At 37.2% G+C, this 20,710-nt stretch overlaps 1 protein-coding gene across 1 annotated transcript in view; it reads left to right on the top strand.

Moving 5' to 3' along the window:
- Positions 1-20,710, top strand: part of LVRN (laeverin) — a 67,580-nt gene that overhangs the window by 26,679 nt on the left and 20,191 nt on the right. Inside the window, exons 5-13 of the mRNA XM_041763928.1 lie at positions 5,206-5,360; positions 6,841-6,954; positions 12,374-12,517; positions 13,228-13,293; positions 13,402-13,467; positions 13,717-13,889; positions 15,675-15,751; positions 16,111-16,250; positions 18,533-18,588. Of these exons, the coding sequence (XP_041619862.1) occupies positions 5,206-5,360; positions 6,841-6,954; positions 12,374-12,517; positions 13,228-13,293; positions 13,402-13,467; positions 13,717-13,889; positions 15,675-15,751; positions 16,111-16,250; positions 18,533-18,588 (991 nt within the window). The remainder of the gene's footprint in view (positions 1-5,205; positions 5,361-6,840; positions 6,955-12,373; positions 12,518-13,227; positions 13,294-13,401; positions 13,468-13,716; positions 13,890-15,674; positions 15,752-16,110; positions 16,251-18,532; positions 18,589-20,710) is intronic.

The following is a 20,710-nucleotide window of genomic DNA, read 5'->3' as shown; positions in this document are numbered from 1 at the left end:
CCTCATACTCTCTCTCTCAAATAAATAAATAAAATCTTTAAAAAAAAAATAATGTGGGCCTTTAAGACTTGCAGACTTTTATTTTTATTTTTTTTAAGATTTATTTATTTGAGAGAGAGAGCATGCATACCTGTCTTTCAGGGAGGGAAGGGCAGAGGGAGAGGGAGAGAATCTCAAGCAGGCTCCCCACAAAGCAGATAGGTTGATTCAGGGCTCCATCTCACCACTCTGAGATAATGACCTGAGCTGAAATCAAGAGTTGATGCTTAACTGACTGAGCCACCCAGGTGCCCCTGCAGACTTTTAAAAATGGCAACTTCTCTTTTAAGTTTTAATTTTGCTCTTAACTTTAAAACAATAGTATCCTAACTATATATATTACACATCCCACCACCACCACCCCCGCATGATTTGAATTTTTGTAGCAATGAAAGGCAAATACAATATAAACCATAAAGCAGTACTGGTTATCTATTACTTTTCCTGATGCCTTTTTTTTTTTTTGAGAGAGAGAGAGAGAGAGACAGAGTGTGAGCAGAGAGAAGGGACAGAGGGAGAGAATCTCAAACAGACTACATGCTGAGCATGGAGCCAAACACGGGGCTCGATCTCAGAACCCTGAGATCATGACCTGAGCCAAAATCAAGAGTCTGGTGCTTAACCAACTAACTGAGGCACCCAGGTGCCCCTCATGGTGCCTTTTGAATGCAAGAGAAGTAGGTGGCTGGGGCCACCTTCAAGTAGCTGAGCTGGGGTGGTAGCTTCAGTATGTATAAACAAAAGCAACAAATCACCAAACAAGAGATAATGGACTGGCTAAGTAAAAGTCTTAAGAGAAAGATGATTAAGAAGTGGTAATGGGAGTAGCCTAAATATATAAAGAATACCTACAAATAAATAAGAATAGTACAGAAGAAAAAACAAGGAAAAGAAGATATATGAATAGATGTTTTACAGAAAAAGGAACTCATGTGGCTAATAAACTTATGCAGAGATACTTAACCTCATTAGTAATCTAAGTAATGAATGTCCAAGGCCATGGTGAGGCCCCATTTTATACCTATTCACTCATTAAAAAGTAGGCATCTAACAAATGCCAAATGTTAAAAAGTGGCCATTTTGAAGGGAGTTATCAATTGTCACAACAGCTTTGAAACATATTTATTATCTTGCAATGTTGATCATTAGAATACCTTAAAACCTAGTGATTCCATTTCTAAATATATCTCCCAGAGGAATCTGAGCACATATGCATGTACCAGAAGATGTGTGCAAGAATCTTCATAGCTACACTTTTTATAGTATAGCCACATACTGAAAGAAAGCAAAATGATCATTCTTAGGAGAATGGAATAGGTAAATTATAGATCATTCACACAATGAAAAAACTCAATAGCAATGAAAATGAAACATTTTCTCCTAAAGTTTAAAAATAAAACCCCCTAAACTTGAGGATAGTGATTTAGCTGCTGGAAGAAGACATGAAAGTATGAGTTGAGAAGGATCCCAAAGAGAGATTAAGTCAGCTGTTAAACTTCAGCATGTGTTAGAATCATCCTGAAGGCTTATTAAAACACAGACACTGTTTCAGTAGGTCTGTGATTGGTCCCAGAATTCTCGTGTCTAATAAGTTCCCAGGTGATGCCGGTGCTGCTGGTCTGGAAATCACAGTTTGAGTTAGTTATTAGCAATATTCTCAATATTCTCAATATTTTCAATATTGGCATACAATCAAATGTGGGCCTCTGCCTTTTTCTGTATGGCCCTTGAGCGAAGAGTGGTTTTTACACTTTTAAATGGTTGAAAAAACAAGAATATTTTATGAAACATGGAAATTAGATGAAATTCACATCTAAAGGTCCATAAATAAACTTTTACTGGAACACAGCCTGCTCATTTGCCCCCATAACAGTGTCTAGGGATGCTTTTGCTTTGTGATGCCAGAGTCAAATCTGCGATGGAAAACATACAGCCCACAAAACTGAAAATATTTACTGTCTGGCTCTTCAAAGAGAGGGTTTTCCAACCCTTGTTCTAAAAAGAGAGAGGCAGATTTGTGGGTGTTTATATCATTATTTTAAAATAATGAGTTAATCATTAAAATAAAATAAACAGAGTCCTGTGTGAACCAGTGATGACAGTTTATCAAGAAACAAGAATTTGCTTACTTTCAATTCTGTGCATCTGGAGGTAAAAACATTTTTTTTCAATTGTTTAAATTGTCTTTAAAACAATTGTTTTAAAATTGTTATCAGAAAAAAAAAATAAAATTGTTATCAGGAGTTAGTAAAGTATGGCTTCTTCGACTTGGTAAGATTGGACCACACGGATCCGTGGATATTTGGACCTTGAAGAGAGGATTTCTGGGGCACCAAACAGCTGGAGCCAAGGACAGCTTAGCAGTAGTAGAGGACAAAGGGGATTGGTTTGAGTGGAGCAGATCAGTCTAAGGAAAGTGGGTGGGTGGGAGGGCGGGAAAGGTGCAGGTGGAGGAAAAGGTGGTAGTGCAAGTCAACATAACATAAGGAGCACAGCACACTCATTAGGCAAACGTAGCTTACATTATAAAAATGGCATTTCTTCTATTAGCAAAAGAAAGTAAACATTTTTTCTTGTTCTTCTAGGTTTATTTGGGGGCGGGGGTAGAGGGGCAGGGACAGGGAGAAGGAGAGAGAATCCCAAGCTGACTCCCCACTGAACACAGAGCCTGACGCAGGGCTCCGTCTCAGTACCCCAAGATCACAACCTGAGCCAAGGCCAACAATCCAGACGCTCAAATGACTGAGCCTGTGCACGCTTCGGCAGCACATATATCAAATGACTGAGCCACTCAGGCCCCTCTATTGTCATGTTTATTAATTATTTATTCATTTTAAAATATGTATGTATGTATGTATTTTTTTATTTATTCATGAGAGACAGAGAGAGTCAGAGACACACGCAAAGGGAGAAGCAGGCTCCCTTGGCAGAGCCCCATGTGGGACTTGATCCCAGGACCCCAGATTCATGACCTGAGCTGAAGGCAGACGCTCAACCATTGAGCTACCCAGGCGTCCCTGTATCGTAATTTTTAAAACATAGAATGCCTACAATATCAATTTGGCAAAATAACTTATTTAAATCCTCTGGTTGAACATTTGGACTAATTAATTGCATGCTTTCTTCCCCTTTTTTGGCTACTTTAACCATGCTAAAGAAAACATAAGGAATGTTTACAAGCATCCATGCTATTTGTCTTAGTATAAACTCAGAAAGTTGAATGAGTTAGTCAAAAGGTTGGAACATTTTTAAAAATTATGAAGCATTTTGCTGGATTGCTCCCAAGAAATTGTAGCAGTTACACCCTTACCAACAGGCTATCTGCCAATTTTCCTTACCTAATTATTAATACTAATATTAGCAGTACTAATTGTTCATCTTCTTACACATTTGAAAGATTAAGTTATACCATGGTTTTGTGTTTCTCATGATTAATGAAGTTGAACATTTTAAGTAAGATTTTTGGCTATTTGAATTCTTTCTCTTTTTTTTAATTATTTCTTTAGTGAACTGTTTTCATTTGTGTTTTTAAATTTTGATTTGGTAGAGTTTTTTTTATGTTAAAAAAAACATTAATTGTTTGTGATATATGCTGCAGATATTTTTCGCAGCTTGTGATTTGCCTTTCAAATTTGTTTATGATGAACTAAATTTGCCTTTTGGCGAACTAATGTATTTCCTTTTAACTAGACTATTTTTTAAAAATATTTTATTTATTTATTCATGAGAGACACAAAGAGAGAGGCAGAGACATAGGCAGAGGGAGAAGCAGGCTCCCTGCGGGGAGCCCAATGCGTCACTTGATCCTAGGACTCTGGGATCACATCCTGAGCTGAAGGCAGACACTCAACCACTGAGCCACCAGGCGTCCCTAGACTATATTTTCAGAGCACTTGTAGGCTTAAGAAAAATTACATGGAAAGTATAGGGAGTTCCCATTTATCTCCTCTCCCTTCCCTTTCCCCCCATACAGTTTCTCCTCCTGTATCTTGCATTCGAGTGGCACATTTGTTACAATGGATGAACCAATATCAATACAATATTGTTTAATAAAGCCTTTAGTTTACATTAGGTTTCTCTCTTGGTACTATACTTTCTCTGAGTTTTGACAAATGTATAATGATACGTGTCTAAAATTGCAGTGTCCTACAGAGTAGTTTCACGGTCATAAAAGTCTCCTGTGCTCCAACTATTTATTCCTCACTTTCTCCCTAGAGTCCTGATAACCACCAAGCCTTTTACTGTCTCTCTGGTTTTACCTTTTCCAGATAAATGTTTCATAGTTGGAATTATACCATGTGCTGTTTTTCCCCATTGGTTTCTTTTCACTTAGCAATCTGCATTTAAACTTCCTTCTTGTCCTCTCATAGTGGGAGAGCTCATTTCTTTTTATTGCTGAATGATACTCTCTTGTATGTATTTATTTATACTACAGTTTGTTTATCCATTCCCCCATTGAAAGACGTCTTGCTTGCTCCCCATTTTTCACACTTACAAAGTCTCACACTTAAAGGTTTATAGCTATAAACCTCCTTGTACCAGTTTTTGTGTGGACTTAAAGTTTTCAACTCATTTGGGTGAATAACCTCAATTGCTCAGTTGCTAAACTGTACGATCAGCCTTTATAAGAAACGGCCAAGCTGTCTTCCAGTGTGGTGGTACCATTTTGCATTCCCACCAGCAACGAATGAGAGTTCCTGATGCTCCATATCTTCTCTAGCATTTGGTAGTGTGCTTTGGATTTAAACCATCCTAATAGGTATATAGTGGTATCTCACTGTTTTAATTTGCAATTTTCTAATGACATCTTATGTAGAGCATCTTTTCCTTATGCGTATTTTCCATTTGCTTATCTTATGCAGTGAAGTGTCTCTTTAGATTGATTGTTTGCCAGTTTTGTAAAGTTTAGTTTTCTAATGTCAAGTTTTAAGATTTCTCTGTACAGATCCTTTATCAAAAGTATTTGATTTTCAGATAAGATAATCAGAACAATTTATTTTCTGGCTTCTGTCTTTGCTATTAATCTTCTCTACCTTCAAATTATAAATATTCACTTGTATTTTCTTTTAGTAATTTTATGATTTCATTTTGCAATACTTATATCTGGAAATCTCAAACTTTTTGGAAGAGATGATTTCATTTTTCCCTCCATTTAAATCCACTTAGATATAATTGCCTTGCCTACTTTTGACAACAGTGCCATGGAAAATTGGGGACTATTGATATTTGATGAGTCATTATTGTTGATGCAACCAAATGATCAAGTAACAGACAAAAAGGCTGTGATCTCCTTCATTCTCTCCCACGAGATTGGACATCAGGCATGTGGTAAAATGTTCTTTCTTATTTTACGTGAAGACATTCTCTAGCTGCTCTACCAAGGATAGCAAAAAACAGCAAAACAAAACCAGAAGAAAAACAAACAAAAAAACCCAAAACAAAAACCAACCCTCTAATGGTATACCACATTTTAAAAAAATTATTCAAAAAGTGGGACAGTGAAGGAAGGATCTATATAATCAGAGCTTGTGGTGATTTGAACTATTGGTGATGGATCATAGCAATGAGAACTTACAGGCCGTTCAGAGGTCAGGTATTTACATACAAAAGTAAACTTTGCTCCATAGAGTCCTTTTCAGGGAAAGTAAGCCAACCAGAGCTATGGTTATTCATTTTCATTCCATCTTAAAATAAAGGATATTCAAAAAGGCACTGAAAGATATCCACATTTCATCAGTAGATTGTTATAAACTTTGTTTTTGCTTTGTTTGAAGAGAGGTTAAAGGAATATTGGCTAGTGGTTAATATGTCAGTGAGATGAGCAGTGATCTCAAGCTGCATACCCAAAAGCAGTGTGAACAAGGATTTATTTCATTAGATCTATGTTTTCATAATGTGATTTGTAGAAGCTTAGTTATGTGTTTGATGGAGTTTCCGACATCTGCTTTTTTGACATTGACTCCATTCATACAAATTTGTCAAGAAAGAAATGATCTAAACTATGAAATTGTTATCTTCTTGTTTGTGGATCCACAAGAGGTAATGGGCCAGAGTTTTTTACCGGGACAGAATTAACACCTCGTTGCACAGTCAACGCAAACTTTGACAACTTTTGATCAGTCACTCAAAATACCATTTATTATGATCACCCAAGCAACACATTGTTTTGGAAGACCGGCTGCTAGCTATTAGTACATGACAGCTGTTGTAATAATTTGATTAAATACTAGGGTACAGATTCGTTGGTTTTAGAAATAATTGTGTTTTTCCTTCCTGATTCCATTCATTGTCCATGTGACACTTTGTTTCTGTTAAGCTTGAAAAGATTTCTAGCAGAACATGAGTGACTTGTACTTAGCACAGATGAAAACATGTTCTTGAAACATAACAACTGCTTACAGCAAAATTCTGATGTAGTCTATTTAGAGTATAAGATGCTGTAATTAGTAGGTGGTAAGTGAGCATTCTGGACCTCTGCTTTATTTAAATTAACTGTTGGGAAAGTGGGTAGTTTGAGAAATGCTACTCTAGATTACTTTGCCTTTGAAAATGACAATTTTAAAACAAAAGTTGATTTCAGTCATTGGATGTGACATAATTATTTCAAAGAAATACAGGACTGCTGTCTCTTCATGTTAAAGCACCAACCTGCTTTTTGAAGTCCTATTTTCAAGTTTTGTTTTTGAGGGCAAAAATAAAGTTTAGTTATGTCTCCGACCTTACGTTTATTTAACATGCAATTACAATAAATGTTCCTTAAATTAAATTTAAGTGAGCTCTATTTTCTCCCATCTCCAAAAGTGGTTTGGAAATTTGGTTACCATGAATTGGTGGAACGATATCTGGCTCAAAGAGGGCTTTGCATCTTATTTTGAATTTGGAGTAATTAACTACTTCAATCCTGAATTCCCAAGAGTAAGTATGTCTGTGAAATTTACTTGTAATGTTTTGCTCCTACTTGCAAAAGTAATGTAGTTCATTGTTTCCTATGTGTAAAATACAGAAAATATAAGGAATATTAAATGATCTGTAATACCAGAGATGATTAGTGTTACCTGTTTTATGTGTTTTCTTTTTCCAGGCTTTTACTCATTATAAATTTTCATAAAAATGGGAATTACTTTTTTACACAGAAGCGTGTAATACCTTCCGTACTTCATATTTTATCAAGAGCATTTCTGCAAATCCTTAAATCACTTTTGAAAAGATTTTTCAGGGTTGCCTAATATTTTATTATATCACCTTATAAGGTATATGCATACTATCTTTCCCTAGATTTTAGGTCATTTTCACATATTCCTACCTAGACTAAATTTTAAAGGCACTGTAATTAGTAGTCTATGACTTCAATGATAAGGAATATGCTATATTATATATTATAAAATGTTATATATATCAGATGTGTAACTAATAATATATATATTATAGCTGATAACTATTTTGCTATTTTGAATAAATGGTAATATGAAAATATGAATTTGTGAATATGCAAATCTGATTATTTCACCTATAAGTTCTATTTCTGGTCATTTATGTAGATTAATTTAGGTAGTGCTTTCAGGATGGCATGATAAAATGGAATTGATTTTGACTTAGATGTCTAAATGTTGAGATGTAATATTCTCTGACGCGTACCTCACTTCCTTTATAGCAAGCCTAAAGTCCTTGCTTCTGCTCTGTCCCTGACTCCCTGCACCTTTCTGATGCTCAGAGTTGCTCATCCTGCTGCTTTTGGCTAGTCTGTCTCTCATCCCACCTCCCACTGTTTCCAAGCTTGGTTCTTCACTTCTTTCCCTAGCCTCATTCAGTAAATATTTGTAACAATTTTTTTTTTTTAAATTCATGAGAGAAAGAGAGAGAGAGGCAGAGACACAGGCAGAGGGAGAAGCAGGTTCCCTGCGGGGAGCCTGATGTGGGACTTGATCCCAGAACTCCAGGGTCATGACCTGAGCAGAAAACAGGCTCAACCGCTGAGCCACCCAGGTGTCCCAGTAAATTGGTATTTGAAACACTGATTTTTCTCTACTGGCCAGGTCTTTATTACAGGCTAAATGTACTCACTTTAAATGATATTATAAGATGATATTTTTCCTATTATATTGGCAATAAATTTTCCCTTTATAATAAAAGGATGGAGATGGTAGATAGATGATACTTGGTTTTTGTTGATTATTTGGCAGAATTCAGAGTTGGAAAATTTAACTTGGCCCCACAGACACTTTATTTAAAAATCCCTTTTTTTTTTAACATGTTCGTGAAATCAGTTTGTGGGAAGCACTGATGTAGCAGCCTCCTAATACACCGTTCCATGGCACCCACCCTGTGCTTTGCAGAATTCCTAGAAATCACCCACCATCCCACAGTCCAGCCACTCTGTGGTGCCTCTGCTCCCCCTCCCCTGGGTTGGGCATCATTACATAGATAAGGAGACTGAAGTACTGGATGATTAGGTGACTTGCCGAAGTCATTTGCATGATGGCGACAAAACTGTGAATATCTAGTTGTTCAGATCTAGTCTGATGACGAAGGTAATGATGATAATAACAGCAATAATACCGCACTTCCTATTCATCGAGCACTTAGGATGCAAGTAGCAGGTATTGTGTTTTGTACACACATCATCTAACTCAATTCTCAAAACAATCATATGAGTGTAGTTGTCACTCTATTTTCTAGTTGAGGAAACAGACATAGGAGCATTAAGAAAGTTGTTCAAGTTCTCACAGCTACTATATGTCAGAGATGAGATTCAGTTCAAGGTGTCTCTAACTCCATGCCCATGCCTTCACCCAACTGAGCTCTGTGAAAACACATAGGAGTGTTCCTCTCCCCTGATATCTAATGGGGGTGTGTGTGTGAGTTCATTATATGACTCTTTTCATTTTTATAAAATTTATATAGAGAGAGTAAACTTTAATTTTCTTCAAAAGTCCTTTCCATATACTCTATAGCTATAAAATTGTTTAAATCTCTCTTTTATAAGATAGAACCTATGCATGGTTCATGTCATTTATAAATGCTTATGAAAGCATTTGGTTGTATCTCAAATTAACTCTGCTTGGATTCAATAAAAGAAGTTCCATTTCCCATGAAACAATTAGATTCATCCTTATTTTCTTAATCAAATGGAATAGATCATTAACATCAATCAGTTACCTCATGCAACTGAAATTGGCTAAGGTATTATATCTGGGAAAATTTGATGAAGATATATTACTAGTGTTTGTGAAGCAAAGATGATACGATTAACCTCTTTTGGTACCATTTAGCTATTTCTTTTAATCATTGGTTTCTTAATCACTCCTTTCTGAATCTACATTTCTTAGATTCTGTGGAGCTGAGTGAATATAACCCTTGGCAAAAGAGCATCAGATCCTGGTGTTGAGGAAATTGCCATTAGCTTTGTCTTTTAAAAGCCTGAAGCCAGCCTTACTTCAGTGATCTCTGAGAGATCAAGAACTTTGGCTTCCTTTTAATCTGGTCATTAAATTGGCATTGGGGAAGAGAATCACAGAACCATATGCAGGATCAGATTTTCATTTTTTTTTTCTTGCCCTAATTTCAGCTGAAAGGCATTAAAACATGTTATGAATGGGTCATGGTCACAGATTGAGAAAATGTCAGTGACCAGTGGTTTCTTTGTCTCTGAAGCCCAGGTCTGACAGCCTAGCCTTAAAGAAGCATCAGATTTGGTGGAGAGAAAGGCACATAGGAGCCGTGCAGCCAGTCTGATCTCACTCTGTTTTTATACTCATTGTCAGTGGAACACCTCTGAGCTTTAGTTTCTCATTTGTAAAGTAAGTTTCTTGTAGACATTCAACAAATTCTTATCCATTAGGTAACATCATGACAACTACTACTTACCAAGCGCTCGTGTACACATTATCTGATTCAGTACTTAACTCTAAAGAAATAATAATGATGTTGATGATGATAAGTAATTTCAAGTGGCTAAACTGTCATTGAACATGTGCTTTTTTGCCAGGCACTGTGCTAAGCACTTTCTGTAAATTCATTTAGTCCTGAAAATAATCCAATAAGGACAATGTTGTTTTCCTCCATTTCTAGATGGAGAAACCAAATTTCAGAGAGATAAAGTTGATTGCCTTTTATAGCCACACAAGTCCAAAAAGGTTAAGGTAGGATTCACACCCAGGCAGCTCAGACTCCAAGCCTGGGCTTTTAACCACATGTAAATTTATTACAATAAATACTGTTATATTTCTTAGGGTAACAATAAATTTAATAGGAGTAGGTCTTTTTCTCTAGAATCTTGCAGTTTTCAGTAAGAGAGTGATGATGGGTATACAGCCTCACCTTCTCCTATCACTGTACGCAGTGCCTAGATAACGATTTTTTTTTTTTAAAGGCAAACCTTGCTTTTTGTGTAAATGTTTCCCTCCAGCAGGACTGGAACAGACTGGGACAAAACTCACTGTATGGGAGGCCAAGAGGAGAAGGACCTTGGGGATGTTGAGGAAGAGGTGTCAACCCCTTTCATCACAGTTAACTTGTGTGATTATAGTGATACCAAGAAGATAATATAACATCTTACACCAGTCAGAAAAAAGACAGACAATCCATTCTGAGGAGTAGAGGGGAATTTACAAAATATGGAGAAGCTATATATAAAGGTGCTCATTAAAATATTGTTTAAAACAGTAAAAATCTGGAAGCAATTTAAATGCCAAACTAATAGGGAAATGATGAAGTCATTTATGGTTCATTGACTCAGTGGCCCATTCTGCAACTATGCATTTATTTATTTTAATGTTTTGCTTTTGCAGAAGTGTTATCTGTTATACTTTGAAAAGAAGGAAGTCATATGTGATTTGACCACACTGTGATCATCACTATTAAGTTTTGGCTTATTTCCTTCCAGTTTGTGTAGTATAGAATGCAGCAGCCATTGTTAGAGGTATTTATGAAGATGAGATAACAGAATTTTTCAATGAATGTCATAATAAGTAAGTAAGCAAGATAAAAGTTTTTACATCTATGTGAGTAAATAAACACATAGGGAAAGAGATTGTAAAAAACAGTACTAATTCTAATGGTGACTATCTTGGAGTGTAGGATTATGGGTACTTTTTATTTACTCTGTTTTCCATGTTGCTTTTTTGGGACACATGGGTCAACTGTGAGACACTCTCGAGAATACTCAAGTGTTAAACTAATAAAACCTATAGTTAACGAATAAGATCAGACTTAAACAAATGTCCCCTCCATTCCTAGCTACTCAAAGTGGGATTATCATGCTAGTGACATGAGCATCACCATGTAATTGATTAGAAATACAGACCCCAACCCAGACCAGCTGAATTCACATATGAATTGATCAAATCCCCAGGGGATCCTTATTCACATTAAAGTTTGAGAAATACTGCTCTAGATGACAGGCTGTCTCATTTCTGAAGGAGCAGAGTTTGACAGTAGCCTCATCAATGGTGTTAATAAATTGAAAAATAATATGCTAATAGGAGACGGTTGGTTGGAACACTGGCCAATGGAAGTGGGCAGAATTTGAAAGAGTCAACTTGGGGACCCCAGAGATAGCTGCTAGGGAGTTGAGGCTCCTTGTGGATTATAAAGGGGGTTCACTCAGCTCTACAGGGCAGAAGCCAACTCTCTCTGCTGCTTCTTTACCACTGCCCTTTTTTTGGCTTTGCCGTGCTACCCACACCTCTGGCTGTACCTTGGCTTTCCTTCTATCTTTCCTCCAAAAAAGAAATGACCCTTGTCATGTGTCTGAAAGAGGTCTAATTTTTTGGAGAGTTCTGTACTTATTAGAATAGAATAATTTGCCTGCTCATAATGCATGATCTATAAACTGTAGTATCCAGCCTGTGGATTTATTTCAATAAATAATTACAAAATTACAACATCATCATCAAATTTGTAAATCTGGCACATTGCGGTTTGTAAACGTTTGTTTAAGAGAGACTGATCCATTTTAGACGGTTACTAATAAAATTTCCAATAAATTTCTAGAGGATGCAAACCACCTAGGGATGCTATTTCCTAGAGGATCCTGTCTGTGATCAGGGATCTCCTTTGGGGAAGTGTAGATAGCTCTCTTGGAAAACATTCTGACTTTTGTAATGGGTTTTTTAAAAATTGAAATAAGAAGGGTATTAAATGGGAAGAAAAGTATATTAGAGTTTTGTTTTTCAAGAATCCTGACTTAATTTGGCATATGTCAGCTCACAGAGTGCATCTGAATGATTTTTTCCCCTCGTCAGTGTCAGTTTTTGAAAGGTGTTTTTGACAGTATTTGAATGTTGTGTTTCTGTGACACCTAAGAAGTTAATGTTGCTCAATCTTTTCCTTTTAGAATGAGATCTTTTTTTCTAACATTTTACATAATGTCCTCAGTGAAGATCACGCCCTGGTGTCTAGAGCTGTGTCCTTGAAGGTGGAAAATTTCACAGAAACCAGTGAAATAAATGAGCTCTTTGACTTATTTACTTACAACAAGGTAAAATCAGTCACATATTTCCTTTCGTTTTGCACTCTTGCAGTAAGGTACATAAAATGGATTCTAAGAATGATAGGCTAATATGATGATACTGTGCAACTTTTGATACAAATAACCATAATTTTATTCAGTAGATGGATTTCAGAACATGTGGTTAAATCAATTCTCATCTAACCAATATTAGGTGCTCAGTACCATCCAACATTATAAAAACACTGAAACAACTTGCTACTTTTAAGGTGAACCCTTCTGTTTGGTGGAAATTTATTTTTACCCTGTAAATATCTCAGCTTAAAATATATTGTGTATCTTGATTTTTTTTTAAAGATTTTATTAATTTATTCATGAGATCCACAGAAAGAGAGAGAGGCAGAGACACAGGCAGAGGGAGAAGCAGGCTCCATGCAGGGAGCCCAATGTGGGACTCGATCCCGAGACTCCAGGATCACACCCTGGGCCAAAGGTAGCACTAAACCACTGAGCCACCCGGGCTGCCCTTGAATTCTTTATATGTAGTACATTTGTTCATCTTTTACCTATTTGTTAGTGACAGTCTACCATCTTATCGGCATATTTGGGGATAACCCAAACATTCAACTGAAGTATGCAATACAATTGGGAGAAAAGCCTAGAATATTGCTTATCAAAATGGGATGTGTCAATATTTATATATTGAATTTGTTCAGACAATGGACTGTTTCTTGTCCTAGGGAGCATCTTTGGCCCGAATGCTTTCCAGCTTCCTGAATGAGAATTTATTTATCAGTGCACTCAAGGTAAGTTTATAAAATTGTCACCTGGGAGGCAGGAAACATAAATTGATTGGAAATGTTATTTATTTTGACCTTAACTTTTCCACTCTTTTTAATGTCTCTATTTTTTAGTCATATTTGAAGACATTTTCTTACTCAAATGCTGAGCAAGATGATCTATGGAGGCATTTTCAAATGGTAATCGTCCTACTTCCTGACATGCATGTTCAATGAATGAATGAGTGAGTAAATGAATGAACGAACTAAGGACTCATTCACATAGAGAGTTGAGCAGAATTCTGAATTTGGCCCAGAATATCACCCACTGAGGATTACTGTATAAATGAAGAATAGAATAGCTAGCAATGTAGTTTCCTTTGGGAGAGTGCTACCTGAAGAGATTTTGATGGTAAATATCTGCTCTTGTGATGATTTTTTTTTAAACAGGTCGTAGATGATCAGAATAAAATTCTTTTGCCAGCAACAGTAAAAAGCATAATGGACAGCTGGACACACCAGAGTGGTTTTCCAGTCATTACCTTAAATGTGTCCACTGGCGTCATCAAACAGGAGCCATTTTATCTTGGGAAAGTTAAAAACGAGACTCTCCTAACCCACAAGTAGGTACATTTGCTCCTCTGTCTTCACCTTCCTTGGGGTTAAGCTCCCATCAGATGGAAAGCAGCCTGCTGGTGAGGAAGCATAACACACAGCTGGGTACACGCTCTTCTGCAGAGGGCCTCTGGCACAGGCAACTTCATATCTGTGTAGGGTGTTCCTGGGGTGCTGGGTTGAGACAGAGCCCCTGATGTCTTGAGCGAGGCCAGAGACTTGCATTGAGGGATCCAAGGCAGTACCCCTGCCCTTGGCATTTAGGATGACACCAGCAACCAAAGCCTTAGGGGTCATACACTCTCTGTACTTCAGACAGAATTAATGAATTACTCAGGATTCTGGGTGAGAGGCAGCAAAACAGAACCATACAAGGCCTCATGTTAGGTAAGAGACAAAGAGACTTGACTGCTGCCAAGTCGTCTTTATTTCCCTAGAAATGGAACTGAGTGGTCTCTGTGTCCTTGACGAATAGTTTTGCCCATGTCCACATGTGCACGTAGGTGTGTATCTATAGCCATGCTTATGAGAATTCTGGCCTTCACCTGGGTTTGAATATCAACCGCACTGGGGCACCTGGGTGGCTCAGTGGTTGAGCATCTGCCTTTGGCTCAGGGCGTGATCCCACCTCCCCACAGGGAGTCTGGTTTTCCCTCTGCCTATGCCTCTGCCTCTCTCTGTGTCTCTCACGAGTGAATGAATGAATGAATGAATGAATGAATGAATGAAACAAACCAGGAGAATGGAAGGTCCCTTCTCTCACTCTGCTATTCCATGATTTTTTTTTAAGTTTTTATTTTAATTCCAGTTAGTTAATGCCCAGTGTTATATTAGTTTCAAGTGTACAGTGTTGTGATTAAACACGCCCATACATCCTCTGGTGCTCATCAAGATTCCATGACTTTTGAGAAGATGTGTGCCTTAACTATTGGATAAACATGACCCTCATTCATAGTCTTTGAGAAACCAGATTTGTGAGCCAATTTGAGCCATATTCCAAGTTCTGTCCAAACTCCAAGGCCTGTGACTCTTGAGATGACTAATGTCCTCTTGCAGTCATCTGCTTCCTCCAGGTCACGTCCACCAATGTGGGAAGAATGTCAGCATTCAGTAAATATGAATAATCTGGCTGATGTGTGCTGAACACTTTTCAGATGAGGAGAAAGCTTGAGGCAGAAAAGCATTTTGAAATGTTTGTCAAGCTTTTTCTTCTGAAATTACTCTTTGCCTCTCTTGGCGCAGATGGAGTTGGGTCTGTCTGCAGCATTTGAACAACCCCTGAGTGAGGCCAAGAGGCTATAATTTAATACAAACAGGCCTTGAGAGTTTCAGATACAAAAAAAGAAAGAAGAAAGAAAGAAAGAAGAAAGAAAGAAAGAAAGAAAGAAAGAAAGAAAGAAAGAAAGAAAGAAAGAAAGATTCATATACAAGATTGTCTTACTAACTGCCTTAAGTTAATAAGAAAATGTAAAGAAGACAAACTAAAAAGAAAGTGAACAAAAGGCTAAAGCAAAACTGACTTATAACACTAAAATGAGCCTGCTCAGTGGGGAGTCTACTTCTCCATCTGACCCTGCCCCCGTTGTGCTCACACTCTCTCTCTCACTCACTCTTTCTCTCAAATAAATAAGATCTTTAAAAACAACAACAACAAATGAATAATCCTAGCAAACCCTTATCTATTGACCAAAGAATTTGAGTCCTCTCTTAGTATCATCTCAGTTAACATTGGCTCAGAATTTATAGATTATGTCTGCAAATTAACTGAATGTTTGTTTTTTTTTCCTGATAAGTGACACATGGATTATACCTATTCTCTGGATAAAAAATGGAACTACACAGTCTCTGGTCTGGCTAGATAAAAGCAGCAGTAAGTAACAAGTTTTAGAAATATCTTCACATGTATGCACGAGTATATATTACACACATATAGAAAGGCAGAGAATAAGATGTGAAAGCAAATAGCTTTTGAAAAGCTGTCTTGCATCAAACTAAAATCTTACATCATTCTTATCTAACATAGAACTTTAGAGAAAAGTTTCAAATCAAAAGCTATTATATGTGAAAAAATACAATTATATGGTAAGGTCAGTATATATTTTAGAATTCCTTTACTTTTTGTTGTATTTATTGAGTTTTTTTGTTTAGGATTAAGAGGATATAGTATAAACATGTACTGGAATGTTTTTTAGATGTACCAGTTCACACTTTTCCCATGTACCTTTGTAGAAATATTCCCTGAAATGAAAGTTTCAGCTTCGGATCATGACTGGGTGATTCTAAATTTAAATGTGACTGGATATTACAGGGTTAACTATGATCAATTAGGTTGGAAGAAGCTAAATCAACAGCTTGAAAAAGATCCTAAGGTAAGGTTACTTTTTATATCTATTATTAAATACCATTAATAGTGCAGTCTTGAGTCAAGCTTTCATAAACCCCTCTGGTGAGAAGAGACTCTGTTCTCACTGCCACCTCTCAAATCAAGCCATATTGTATTTTTCCCCCTCATTCTTAGAAAGGGGAGATTTAGGTTCAATGCACTGTGCTTTGAACATTAATAACATTTTTCTTCAACACTTTTACCTCCCTAGGTAAAAATCAGAATACACTTTCCTCTTAACCATTAGTTTTGTGATCTCAGACAAGTTGCTTAAATGTTCCATTTCCATCTCTTCACCTTAAATGGGAATAATAGAGCTTTGTTACTTATGAGGATGATAGACAATGTGGGTAAACATGTGTTTAAAATTCCTAAGCCCTTAATGGATACACAGTCTATGCCAGAAAAGTGTTAATTTTTTAAAACTTATATTCTTACTCTCCCTCAGAGACTTTAGTTCACAAAGTAGCAATAGAATCTATTATCACTTTATCACTGAAGATAAGTCATTCTGCCATACATGAATCTTAAAATGTTGGCTAGCTCTAGTCAGTCAGATTTTGATTGGTTGAATTAAACTCAGTCTCCATTGGTGGAGATGGATGCTGGCATAGGAGTCTATAGAGTTGGCTCTGCTGCGAAACCATGGTCAGTTAGTCCACTGGGACACCATTCTTCAAGCTAGAGAATTGAGCTAGAAGATATCTTTAGTGTCTATGTCTTCGAAAGTTCTCTGAAATACACAGTGGCCTCTCTAGCAGAAGACGATATTCAGTGTTACCGGTCCAGAGGGTGGCTTCTGTGTCCAATCGACTTGTGTTCATCATTTACCAGATGTGTAACCTTGGGCTTCTTATCTGGCCAATCATTCCTCCGTTTTCCCATCTGTATAATGGTGTTTTAATAGACCAATGTTACATAAAGGATTGTGGAGATTAGGTAAGGTGATATATGGATCATATTTAACAGAGGCCGGACACAATTCAGGCCTTCAGAACATACTCAGTAATAAAAAAAAAATTATCATTAAGCTTTTGAATAAGGCTACAAAATGCACACATAATAAAATTTTATTTTCAAATCTTTTTCAGAGTAGCTAGACTCTTTTTTTAAAAAAAGATTTTATTTATTTATTCATGAAAGACACAGAAAGAGAGGCAGACACAGGCAGATGAAGAAGCAGGCTACCTGCGAGGAGTCCAATGTGGGCCTCGATCCAAGACCCCGGGTTCATGCCCTGAGTTAAAGGGAGACAGACGCTCAACCACTGAGCCACCCAGGCGCCCCCAGAGTAGCACCACTCTTCTTGCTTTCTAAGGGTGCTGTAAGCTGTGGAGCAAGGTCATACCCTTCTAGCAATGATTTTTTGAAACTATTGTAGACTGACTTATTGAAAAACTGTGGTCAGTTACTTCTACTTTATAATTGGGGAGCAAATAAAACACCATGTCTATTATTAATATTAATTTAGAAAATAGTGTTATTACTGTCAGAAGGGAAATGAGGCCGAGTAAAGATCGAAGTGTGGCTTGCTGAGAAGTTCAAGGTGATGTGAAGATCAATTTTCTGGGACCAAACCAATGAAAATGCGTGAGGATAGGAGGCTTTGGGCCCCCTGTGGACACTCCAGCTGGGACAGTCCAGTGGCCTGGCAGTGGCAAGTGGTCAAGACGAAGCCTAAGCAGTTAACCCCTGCCTTTCTGGGATTCTGGAATCCAGGATGCTCTGTTGGTGGCATTGTGTCAAATTAGTAAGATCTTGAGATGACAGACACCACTCAGGATACTTCAGTATTACCAAAATAGTGCTAAGTAATATGTACGCAAGGCTTTGTACGTAAGGCTGCCTATGCCAGAAGTTCTCCTGACAACAACTTGGACAGCATAAGACAATTTAACATACACTTTCTGTTTTGGATAGCTTTTTAAACGTGGCTTCCCTTTCTTTTTTTTTTTTTTTTCTTTCTTTCTTTCTTTTTTTTTTTTTTTTTGCCATGCCGTTTTTCAGGGAGTATTTTGGCAAAACTCTCTGCCAGATGAAAGCCTTATGGTTGATGTCCAGAGGGACCATTTATCAAAAACAGATGTCTAATAAATAAATCATGGGGACTATCCTTAGTGATTACTGTTTCTCTGCACAAGAGACAATTCACATGAAAGTGCTTCGTAAGCAACACTGATCTTGAAATGCTGTTATTATTTTGAAAATTATCCTATTGCTAAGAAATGTTCTCATCTTTTCCTGCACAAATTTGGATCTAATTTGCAGGGCATTCCTGTTATCCACAGGCTGCAGCTGATTGATGATGCCTTTTCCTTGTCTAAGTGAGTATATTTTCTTCACTGCTGGCTTTAGAGTGTACCTTGAGAACTTAATAAAATATTACAGCCTAATCACTATGAAATGAAATTGCTCCTTCAGTATATTTAGGGCTCAACTTATTAGGATTAGCATTGAGTTCTGAGGGTACCAAGGAATTTTGTAATGTGAAAGTTGCTGGGATGTGTATCAGCGTGAATGTGCTTTGAGGGCATTGGGCTAAGTGAAGTAAGCCAGTCACAAAAAGACAAAATACTATGTGATTCCTCTTATATGAGTTCCTCAGAATAGTCCGAATCCTAGAGATGGAAAAGGAAAGGGTGATGGCCAGGGGCGGCAAGGCAGGGGATGAGAAGTTAGTGCTCCATGGGGAGAGAGTTTCAGTTTTATAATATGAAAATGTGATTCAACATTTTAAAAGGAATTCCTTAAAGGAGAAGTTTTTAAAGGATGTAGTACAGAAGATGTACATGGTAAAAGGTCATAGTGTTTAAATATTCTTGGGATTATCACAAAAGTATTAGAATTGTTACTTTTGAAATTTCCATCAAGTTATTAAACAGGTAAAAATACAAGTTATTTGGGCTTGTGTATGTAAAGGCTGTTAAATATTAAAATGGATAAATTTAGGAAGATTGTAGATGCATTTGTATTTTTCTATGATATTGTAAGTTAAGGAAATAGCTGGCATATCAAAAAAAATAGAATTACTAGAAATAGGCTATCAGTTGAGATTTTGAAGTGATTTTTGTTACCTGGGGGTAAGGGCTATAGGTATAATTTTAATGAGATATGGCCTATATTTTAGTATACTACAGATTCTAGATTTTATTTCTATTACATTTATTCAATATAAGCTGTGCTAAGTATTTATCCAGGTAAATTAATATGTGTTCAGAATTTAAATTTTCAGATAATAAAAGTAAGGAGTATACATAATAAATTATCCAGCATGTTCTGTCTTTCTTTGGCTTGTCCCTATTTCTTGAATGAATGTGTTTATTTTTTTCTTCATTTCTTTACCACTTTCCCTCTGTGACCTACAGCATGTTTCCTTGCTCTCTGACCTGCTGCATGTTTCCTCGCTCTCTGACCCTCTCTAGGACCACCATGACTTTGGGACTGTTGAACCACATCCTCCGAGAAACCTCTCTTGGCTTCTAGAGGGTCCCGAGACACAAAACTGGTTTTCCTCTTGTGTCTGACTTTTCTGCCTGCTGCTACAAGCATCCTTCAGACCTACCATTCTTATGTTATTTTTTTCTCTATTTCCTTTTGATGCCTTATGCATTCTGATGGTTTCAGGAACATTTTATTATGTGCATGTACAGGGCCAAGCAGATATAAGCTAAACAATAAAGCTTTGTGAAAGGATATGTTCATGACTTTTCTAAATATACATCTCCATCTGTTCCCTCCTGCTTTCTGATTATCCTGTGGCCATTTAAACTCAGGACCTGACACAGTGGACTTTATTCCTGTCTCTGAATTGCCCCTGCTATCAATTTCTCTCTGTCAGAGTGCCATGATGCTTCCCATCACCCACACTTGAAATATCAGAGGTATCCTTGACTCCTCTCTCTCTCTCTTTCCATCTGTCATTTAGTCAACCTGTCTTACCTCTTCCTTCTTGAAGATGTCTTTTGGATTATCACCTTATTTACCACCTTCTCTGCTTGCATGTTAAGCCAGGCCCATTATCTGTTACTTAGCCTGTTGTGTGAGCATCCAGGCTTCTGTTCCTTTAAATTCCATCTTGTCTTCTTCAGCAGTTGTGATAACATTTTTCAGCATCAGCTTCACGATGTCACCCCAGTTGTTTAAACACCTTCCCACTATGTGTAAACTTTTCATCCTGACATTCAGAGCTCTCTACAGTTTTGATCCACCTTATCTACCAGCCTCCACCTCTCAACTGCACACTAAAGGACTCCTGTGCCTTGGTTGCTTGGTCTGTTCATCACACCAGTTCCCTCTTTATCCTCTTTGTCATAAGTGGGCTTCCTCTTTCTCCCTATCCATTTCCATCTTACCCAGCCTTCATTGCCCTTCTCAAGCTCCTCCTCTAGGAGGCCCTCCCTAACTTTTCCATCACACGCATGTGTTTTCCTTGATACTTTCACTGTC

Source organism: Vulpes lagopus, chromosome 7 (assembly GCF_018345385.1).
Source record: "Vulpes lagopus strain Blue_001 chromosome 7, ASM1834538v1, whole genome shotgun sequence".
NCBI classification, from domain to species: Eukaryota; Metazoa; Chordata; class Mammalia; order Carnivora; family Canidae; genus Vulpes; species Vulpes lagopus.
Note: the sequence above shows the minus strand (reverse complement) of the source record. Positions and strands in the feature narration are given on the sequence as shown.